Genomic DNA, 10,482 nt, shown 5'->3' on the forward strand with positions numbered 1-10,482 from the left:
CAAGAGAACATCATAATAGAAGCCATAGTACAATGCAATGCAATAATGTATTAAGTGTGAATGCAATGCATATGCATCGTACACATGTACTCCAATGAAGGAACATCACATCTCGGTAGCACAACCCATGAGGGACCCGCGAAGTCCATGTACCCTCATGATTCTGGCAAAAAACTTGGCAGTCGCTACCAGCACGCATACCTCGATTTTGGGATAAACATCGGATATCGGTCCCCACGTCACTCTCATCCAACTGAGCCCAGCTCAAAATAGTGTTTCCTTGTATATCATCAATGTACCAATAGTATATCATTATAACGACCCGTTTGGTCGTTATACTCTTTCCGACATTTTTGACCCTTTCCCAAGCTTGGTTAACTCACTTTTGACCCGAGGGGATCATTGACATGCTTCTTGAGGTGTTTAAAATTGATTCGGATGACTTTTTGTGAAATTTGGGCTTAAAGCGAAAAAGAATTGACTAAAAGTTGACTTTTGGTTAAAAGGACCTTTTTCGAAAATTCGTCGATTCTGAGTGGTTTAGATGGTCAATTAGAACTTGTGCATAAATCTAGTTCGGTTCCCAATACACTCGGATGCATTTTGGGACTTGGGTTGGGAAATTGGAATTGAGGTATCAAGTGTTGATTCAGTCAACGAGATCTCCGTAGGGAATTTCGAGGCCACGAGCGCGTTCATAGCGAGTTTTTATATGTGTCTGTATATGTGGTATATGAGCAGATGGCCTCGGAATTAGTCAGTAAATCGGATTGAAGTGTGAAACTTGGTTTAGTTTCTGGTGCCTGCTTTGGCGGAACCAGCACCCCAGCAGCGGTACCGCTGGAGCGAACCATGCCATTTGGGCTTGACCGCTGAAGCGGTCATGACACCGCTGGGGCAGTCATGACACTGATGGGGCGGCCATAGCTTCGCCAAAGAAGGTGACGGGCAGTGAGTTCATTTAATGAAGTATTAAAAGCCCTTAAGATATCATCTAATACCATTACGAAAATAGAGCTCTTGGGTCTGTTCTTGGAGAAGTATTGGTGAAGATTCTTTGTGGTAAGCTCTCTTAACTTTCTCGCTATTTCATTTTCCTAATCATCTTAAGGATTCCTCTTCCCCTGTTACCTCTTAGTAATGGAAGATTAAAAGTGGGTTTTGATGGACTTTATATCTAGGCTTGTTAATGATGAAATTAATGGAGTTGATGCTAGATTTTGATGAATCTAAGGTTGTTAATCATATATCTTCCATTATTAGTGTTGAATTCTTGAATCAAAGAGTTAGGGTTTATACCTAAAATTGGGGGTTTTGCTTGAATTTCGAAATTAGGTGAATCCATGAGTTAAATTAGCAATTAGTTGTTGCGTTATGATCACCTAGTGCTTAATGTGATATTATACTCCCGAATTTTCCATTTTGACCTTGTGGGACCCATTTCCCCAAATTCTAGGGTTGGTTTTGACCTAAATTGAATGATAGAATTATTAGTATCGATCTTTAGGAATTATGATCTAGATTTTGAATATTCTTAAACTTCTTTGATCTTGAGGATCAGTGGAAGGGCAAGGCAAAAGAGTGATTCATTGGTGTTTGCTATTCGTCCATCCAGGTAGGTTAAGGCTTACCCTTAGTAAGACTTCGTGTAGCGAAGCATATATTTAGATTATATTATCAGAGAAAGCATGCAAACCTTCGGGTATGAAGTTGGGTTGGATATTGTCTTAGCTTAGGCCCTATTGCGTGATTGGGGCTAGCCACCCCATTGTGTTGTGACTTGATTGTTCTATTGTGTTGGCTTGATGCCACGTGCTATTAGTAGATATTGGAATATGTTGTTCCATCTTGATTGCGATATTGTAGTAGCTTACGGGTTGATGTTGATATGAGGATAGAGTTCTATATGACTTGTGTAATCTTTCATGATATTGTTGGCGTGCCTATGTTAGTACTTCTGACATTGATATATTGTTGGCATACCCATTATTGGTACTTATTATATTGATCTGATTATTGATGTTGATACATGCATTGCACGCACTCTCATGATATATTGTTGATACATTATTGGTACTTGATGAAACACTGTGATGAGTTGGGCTCGATTTTTAAATGAGAGTGACGTGAGAGTCCGATATCTGATGTTAGTTCCCGAATCATGGATTGAGTGAGTGCATCGACTCCGCAGGTCCCCTAGGGTGTTGCCTGTGAGAACCCCCCGTGGGCAAAGATCCAGGATCTCATCTGTCGAATGGGCAAAGATCCGGGATGAGTGGCACTTAGACTTCGCTAGTCACCTTGTGTTGTACTACCGAGATGTCGATATTTCCGTCTAGAGTACATGTGTACACAACATTTGCATGGCATTGCATTGCATTCATACATTACTGTATTGCATTGCATCACGGCCTATATTGAGATGATTTGGTGTTTTACTTGTGATGTTGGATTCGGATTGGATATATTGAGACTTGGCACATTTGGGATTAGATTCTCCACTTAGGCGATGACATATACTTGGTGTCGATTATGTTTGACTTGTACTTGTTGATTTATCTGCCTATCTTGCTTTATTGTCTGAATTATGTTAGTTGTACTTAGTCGGCCTATGATACCTACCAGTACTATGGTTTTGTACTAATCTGCACTTGCTACATTCTTTTATGGATGCAGAGTACCAGGTTGGGTCTTCCTCCGTCTCCCATGACTGATAGTTGCCTTCAACATTAGCATAGAGTTTCCAGGGTGAGCACGAGTCGTTCGTCGCCTTGAAGACTCATCTTATTACTATGTCTTACCTTTCTATTCAGAGACATAGACAGATTGATGTATTATTATATTCCAGACTTGTATTATTTCCTTTAGATGCTCTTGTATAACTTAGACCAAAACCTGGGGGTATTTTTCTTATTCCGCACTATTTCTATTATATATTATTGTGAGACTTACGTAAATATTTCTATTCCAACCTGCTTGATTTAATTATTTATGTCCTTATTTATCGTTGGGTTGAGGATTCGCTTACCGAGGTGGAAAAGGTAAGTGCCCGCACGACTTAATCAAATTGGGTCGTGACAATCGTGAAGGATGAGAATGCGTGCAATGTATGAGTTCAATGTCAATAATCAAATCAATATCAAAAGTACCAAACACGGGCACACCAACAATATCAATAAAAGGCTACACAATAAGACATAATAGAATCACTATCCTCGTCTCAAATGACAACAAGTAAGGTGCTACAATATCATAATCAAGATATATCGATAGTCACCAATATATACTATCTCCACGTGGCATTGAGCCAACAATAATATAACAAGATAAGTCACAACACAACGGGGTGGCTATCCCCCAAATCACACAACAAGGCCCAACCTAAGACAATATCCAACTCAGCTTCATACCCAAAAGTTTACATGTATTCTCCGACAATATTGTCTAAATATATGTTTCGCTAAATGAAGTCTCACGATAGGGTAAACCGTAACCTACCTGGAAGGCCGACCAACAAGGTCTCCACAATCACACCTTAGTCTTTCCTTTCCTTCGAGCCTCGAGATAATGAAAGTCTAAGCATATTCGAATCGAGAAATTAGAATCAAGAAGAACATCGATCAAACCTTACTTCTATTCAATACCTAAATCCCCAACCTATGGAAAAGGGTTATGAACTAGAAGGGTGAAATTAGGAATCTAAAGGTCTCAACATGAAATTAAAGCTCTAGATGACCAATTCACATCAATATCAAGCTAGAATAACCAATAATTTACTTAAATTCGAATTCTAGGCAAAACTCCCAAATTTGGGTATAAACCCTGACTTCCAATTCCATAAATTAGTCACTAATTAGGAAGAATTCATGCAATAAAAGGTTCTAATCATCAATTGTATGCTTACTAGAGCTAACCCAGCCAATAAATCAAGATTACAAAGCCTGGAATGAAGAACCCAATGAACCCTCCTTCAATTCTTAAACTCTTAGTGAACTAGCATGATAATAGAATCCTAAGGTGATAATGAAATCATGGAATAGCAAAGAAGATAGAAGGACTTACCACCAAGATTTTCCCCCAAGAATCACCTTTAACAGCTCCCAATAACCCTAAAGTCGAGATAATAAAGAATGAGGGACTTAGGGCTTTTAACACTCATTTAATGAAATTAACTGCCCCTCGCTCGCTTCCGCGTCCAACATACCGCTTTAGCGGCACCGCTTCGGCTGTCTCATGACCGCTATAGAGGTCATGCCCAAATCGCTTAGGCCGCTTCAGCTGCAAGGTGACCACTAAAGCAGTACCGCTGCCGCGGTACTGGTGCTGCCATAGCGAGCACCAGACACCAGAAATTTCCAAGTTTTTCACAACTCAACCTGAAATCCCGACTATCACCCTAGGCCATTTGCTCATATACCATATATGCAGTCATACACAAAAACACGCTACGAACGCACTCGTGGCCTCGGAATTCCCAACGGAGGTCTCGTTGATCGAGTCAACCCCCGATACCTCCACATCAACTTCCCAACACAAGTCCCAAAATGTGCCCGAGTGCATTGGGAACCGAACCAAATATACGCACAAGTTCTAAAAGACCATCTGAAACTCTGGGAATCAACGAATTTCCAAAAAAGGTTTGTTTACCCAAAAGTCAACTTTGAGTCAACTCTCTTTCGCTTTAAGCCCAATTTTTTCGAAAGGTCACCCAAGTCAACCCGAAACACCCTGGGAAGTGTGTCAACGGTCCCCTTGGGTCAAATGTGAGCTAAACAAGCTCGGGGAAGGGTCAAAATTACCGAAAGGACTATAACAATCTAGCGGGTCGTTACAAAATTCACATTTGCGTCCATTTTTATTTTTAAATTTTCTAATCAGCCTGTTATGGTGAAATCAACCTCTTGAAATCTTGAATTCGCCTCTGGCTATTATAATATACTTTTAAAAAAAATTATTGTTATTACTGCTATTAGGATGTTTTTGCCTAAACTCAAAAACTATTTTTAACATTAAAATCCTTGTAACAAGTGAATGTATATTCCTTTGTCCCTAAAAACATCTTACAATTAATTAATTCTACAACTACTGTTTAGAACATTGCAAAAGATTTGACAATCAATTTCTCGTATGGTCACTTAAGTTAAGGAAATTACCTAGTAAAGTCATTTATCTTTTTTTTTGTTCCTGATATGGTCATTCAAGTTTATAAATTTACCTTAAAAGGTAACAAGAGCCAAAAGTCACTTTAAAAATTAGAAAAAGGGTCAAAGTAGTCCCTTAAAATTGAACTTTGAGTTAAAACATCCCTTATTTTTTTTAACACCAAACAATAATAATCATTCAATTATTTTTCACTTTCTTACTTCGTTAATTAGATTGTGTTCATCCAATAAGTCCATAATATAGATTTTTTTAAAAGAAAAAAAAAATCATAATGTTTAAAAGTAAAAAAGAAATGAAGAGTGTTAGTTGTGGTTAAAAAGATACTAAATTTTTTAAATGAGATAAAGAGAGGAACAACTATTGTTCGAAATTGGGAGAGATATTTAACTTTTTAAATAGGGTTGGAGATATTCAAAAGATTTGACAATTAATTCCTCATATGGTCACTCAAGTTAAGGAAATTATCTAGTAAAGTCATTTATCTTTTTTTTTTCTTGTTCCTCATATGGTTATTAAAGTTTATACATTTACCTTAAAAAGTAACAAGAGCCAAAAGTCACTTTAAAAATTAGAAAAAGGGTCAAAGTAGTCCCTTAAAATTAAACTTTGAGTTAAATCATCCCTTCTTTTTTTAACACCGAACAATAGTAATCATTCAACTATTTTTCACTTTCTTACTTTGTAAATTAGATTGCATTCGCCCCATAAGTAAGTTCATAATATAGAATTATTTAAAAAAAAAAAAACAAATCACAATGTTCAAAAGTAGAAAAGAAACAAAGAGTGTTAGTAGAGGTTAAAATAGGTACTAAAATTTTTAAATGAGATAAAGGGAGGAACAACTATTGTTCGAAATTGGGAGAGATATTTAACTTTTTAACATTGTTGGAGATATTCAAAAGATTTGACAATCAATTCCTCATATGGTCACTCAAGTTAACGAAATTATCTAGTAAAGTCATTTATCTTTTTTTTTTTTTTTTTTTTTTTTTGCTCCTCATATGGTCATTAAAGTTTATACATTTACCATAAAAGTTACAAGAGCCAAAAGTCACTTTAAAAATTAGAAAAAGGGTCAAAGTAGTCCCTTAAAATTGAATTTTGAGTGAAAACATCCCTTATTTTTTTAACACCGAACAATAATAATCATTCAACTATTTTTCACTTTCTTACTTCGTAAATTAGATTGTGTTCGTCCAATAAGTAAGTCCATAGTATAGATTTTTTTAAAGATAAAGGGAGGAACAACTATTGTTCGAAATTGGGAGAGATATTTAACTTTTTAACCTGGGTTGGACGGGGGGGGGGGGATAATTTTCACCAAATAATATTTAAAAACATTAAAAAAAAATACACAATGATGATATAGAATCTCCTCATTTTTTGTGATGTCGAATGATTTATATTTTATGATAATTTCCTTTTTTGTTTTTACTTAAATTATGCCCTTTCAAGCATTGTATTTAATAATTAAAGAAGTCCAAAAAACACAAAACGTCCTTCAATATGCATCTATGTTTTTTTTTTTTTCCTTTAAGAAAACCCTTTATAATTAATCTTTACATAGAAGTTTTTTTCCTATTAGGATCTAGTTATTTTTTGTTTGAAGGAATGCATTACCTTTCTTATTAATTATGAATTTTCTAGCAATAATTTTTAACGTAGAAGAAATTAACAACTAATTTAAACTATTTTATCAAAATAAAGATTACTCATAAAATGAATAACTAGAGCACATTATTTTATTGTTGAACTCCTAAGTTTCCAAGCAAATAGAGTACATATAGGCTATTTCATATGCTTTTTTTAGCAGTGATAAATTGAAATGTTTTTTTTTTTTTCATTTCTAAAAATATGAGTCACAGTTTTTCGTGTGTTTTGTTACTTTTAATATCACTATTAGAGTTGAACTGAAATTGTACTATTTTGTGTAATTATAAGATTGTTAGTGCTTTATGTTAAAGAATAGGACTATTTTAATTGAAAATTCAAACTTAAGGGACTACTTTAGACCTTTTCTTTTATTTTTAAAGCGACATTCAGTCTTTGTTACTTCGTAAGACAAATGTATAAACTTGAATGACAATATGAGAAATAAAAAAAAAGATAAATGACTTTATTCTGTAATTTGCTTAAGTTGAGTGGCCATTTAAGGAATTGACTCCAATAATCTCTGAAATACTCCCGTCGTCACATTTTATATGACACTCTTTCTGTTTTATTCAGTACCAAAAAAAATGTTCCTTGTTATATTTGAAAATAATTTAACTTTATGAGATGATTTACGGTCACACAAATATTTAAGGCTTGTTTTAAATTACAAATTCTAAAAGTCGTCGTTTCTTTATTAAATTTAGTGTGAAGTCAAACACCCTCGTATAAAATGGGATAAAGAGAGTATATAGTAGAATTTAGCCCCAAATAAACTGAATCAAATCATGAGTTCGATATGAATTCAGGTATACTTATATATAGATATGCTTAAATAAAAATGGCCAATGCAATGGAAGACAAACTGAGCAGAAAACTGGCGAACACGACCGTCGAGGAAGAAGAAGAAGGACGTGGAGCATTGGAGGTGCCTGAAACTGTAATAGCCAGTTTCTGACCAGCTAGACAGTGCTTCCCAACTGTGCAAATGTAATAATGTTCACCAGGAGATTCAAGTGTAACATTTGCTGGCCCTGTTGTGATAGATTTGCCTATAACATTCTTGGTATTGCACTCTTCAAATGAGGCTTTTGCTACTTCTTGCACGTCATGTCTGCTGGTGGCAAAATTGAAAACTGTTCAAGAAAAAACAAGAAATTAAATGTCATGTATGTATTACCCAGAATGCAGGGGTATAGTAATATCTCACCCATCGAAAAATTATACAGTATATACATTAAACATAAATACTAATTTACTGAACAACCTTAACAAAATTCTTAGCTTCGCTATAAACCAAAATATTTCAAGCATGACTAGCTGAAGGGAAAGGGAAATGAATAGAGTTGATTTCTTAAAGTGTCACTCAATTATGAAAAATAGGTGAATAATGTTATTTATCTTTTGTTATTTCACTCAAAAGATCATTTTTTTTCTTTTGTATTAGAAAATTCATTTATCTTTTGTTATTTCACACAAAAGGTCACTCAAACCAGAAAGTGAAATATCGAGACATTTTTTAATGAGATGACACCTAATTTTTATGTCAAAAAATGGAAAACATTAAACTCAATTCATTTTAACAAAAAACCTCCAAATCGACTCAATACTTGACTCATAAAGTCCCTTTATATGTTAAACAACTGCGGAAAATGTCAAAAATTACAGGCTTGGTACCTTTCATTGGTTTGTTGATCGGCTTTAAAATTATTTTCAAATTATGTTGCTAACAGAAAATAACCACTAATTGAAGCTAAATGACCCATTTCAAATTGGATGGTTTTTTTCGTTCCTTGTTTCTTAGCACATTTAACTAGAATATTTAATGTTACATCACTTAAATATCAGCAAACAATTATTCATATTTTTTGTGAATATTATAAAATATGAATATTATAGCAATTATTCATATTTTTTGTGAAGCATATTTCCCGAAAGTCAAACTCTCACTACTTAAGTATATTTATTCAAAGCATTTATCATTTTTGTTTTTTTACAGATAATGAGATTCTATTACTTACCATATAAACGAATTTCTGGACATTTGTTTAGCATATAAATAGATATAACGGGTCGGATACTGGTCGAATGCAATGTGTTTGGTTAAAATGAATTGAGTTTAATATTTTTTGGCTTAAAAAATTAGGTGTCACGTTATTTAAATAGCCGGATATATCACTTTCCACTTTGAGTTACCTTTTGAGTGAAATAACAAAAGATTAGTGAATTTTCTAATACAAAATAAAACAAAAAGTGATATTTTGAGTGAAATAGCAAGAGTAAAATGACTTTTCCTATACCAAAAAATAAAGTAATTTTGTGTTAGGTTTGTAGGGCTAATGTAAGGAGCAGTTTCTATGATCGACATGGAAAGTGGTCTGATTAATACTAGGTTTAGAGTCTTTCGCAACCTATACATACATAGCTTTCCTTCATAATTATATATCCTGCAAAAACATCATCCATTGGGTAATACGGTGTAGTAAGAGTTGGTAATGATCGTGGTTTTCTTCCTCGCGAGGGTTTTGACATCAAAATTCTATACTCTTCTTTTTGATTGTCATTGCTTAAATCACCTATTTTCATTAGTTAAATAACCTTATAAGTAATCAACTCTTTCTAGAGATAGTTGTACAAAATAGTACCTAGGGTGTCGCCAACTTTGAAGGTGTTTTTAGAGGCCCAGGTTGTGTAAACTACAGAGCCACTGACTGGTATAGTCCAAGCTGTATCTTCCCCAACAACATGCACTGTTTGTGCTGTTGTGACTTGTAGTAAAGTTGCAATGGCTAAAGCACCAACAACAACCATGCGCATAACTTTGTCCATGTCTCTATTTTTTTCTTCTTTTAATTTTTGGAATAGAAAATTCTCTAGTTTTTTGCAACCAGAACTAAAGAAGTTGCTGATTGTAGGTAATTCCTAGAGATGTATATATGAGATATGCTTATTATGGGTTATGTCCTGGTTGCTTTATATAAAGAAAGGATTTTGAATTGGTCTCAACTTGATGTTACCCGGCATAGCAGGGAAGTTTTAAGATAAGACCATGCAAATCCACTCCATTAACAGCGGGTGCGCACATTCACTACTTAATTTCCACTTTATCCACATATGCACTTGATAAATTTTAAATGTTCTATATTTAAACTTATTCCTACGGTAAATTTATAGCTTGTTTGGCCAAGCTTATTTTTCTCCAAAAGTGCTTATTTTTCTCCAAAAGTGCTTATTTTTCTCAAAAAGTGCTATTTTAAAAAGGGGAGGTGTTTGGCCATACTTTTGGGAGAAAATAAGTGCTTTTGGAGAGTAGCTGTAACAACTCGTTCGGTCGTTTTAGACATTTTTACTCTTATTCTCCAATATAACCTTCCTGTAGCCTCACTTCCTGTATTTATGACTTGCGGGGATGGGTGGCGCGATTTCCGAGGCTATCAGACAAGTCTTGGTTGGTTTTGAGGATTTTAGAGTCTTCTAAGTTTAATAAGTGAAAAGAGTTGACCAATAGTTGAATTTTGGATTATTGCGTCTGGAATCGAATTCTGATAGTCCCGTTAGGTCCGGAATGTGATTTTTGACTTAGTTGAGCTTTTGGTTTAGGTTCCGAGGTGTCTGTGTGTGTTTTGGATCATTGGTTGGGATGTTGGTTTTGGCTTGGTTGGGATGTTG

At 34.7% G+C, this 10,482-nt stretch overlaps 1 protein-coding gene across 1 annotated transcript; it reads right to left on the reverse strand.

The window, feature by feature from the left end:
- Window positions 1–7,565: 7,565 nt before the first annotated feature.
- LOC132602360 (umecyanin-like) lies at window positions 7,566–9,756 on the reverse strand. Its single transcript, XM_060315240.1, has 2 exons — window positions 9,459–9,756; window positions 7,566–7,949 (listed from the first exon to the last, which is right to left on the reverse strand). Exons 1-2 carry the CDS (start codon window positions 9,640–9,642, stop codon window positions 7,645–7,647), a joined length of 489 nt encoding a protein of 162 aa, XP_060171223.1. The 5' UTR covers window positions 9,643–9,756; the 3' UTR covers window positions 7,566–7,644.
- Between the last annotated feature and the right edge of the window lie 726 nt (window positions 9,757–10,482).

Source organism: Lycium barbarum, chromosome 7 (genome assembly GCF_019175385.1).
Source record: "Lycium barbarum isolate Lr01 chromosome 7, ASM1917538v2, whole genome shotgun sequence".
NCBI classification, from domain to species: Eukaryota; Viridiplantae; Streptophyta; class Magnoliopsida; order Solanales; family Solanaceae; genus Lycium; species Lycium barbarum.

Coding starts and splice junctions, on each gene's coding strand:
- LOC132602360 (XM_060315240.1), bottom strand. CDS start 9,642: ATGGACAAAGTTATGCGCATGGTTGTTGTTGGTGCTTTAGCCATTGCA. Junction 7,950..9,458: donor CAAAGTTGGCGACACCCTAG/GTACTATTTTGT, acceptor TTTCTTGAACAG/TTTTCAATTTTGCCACCAGC.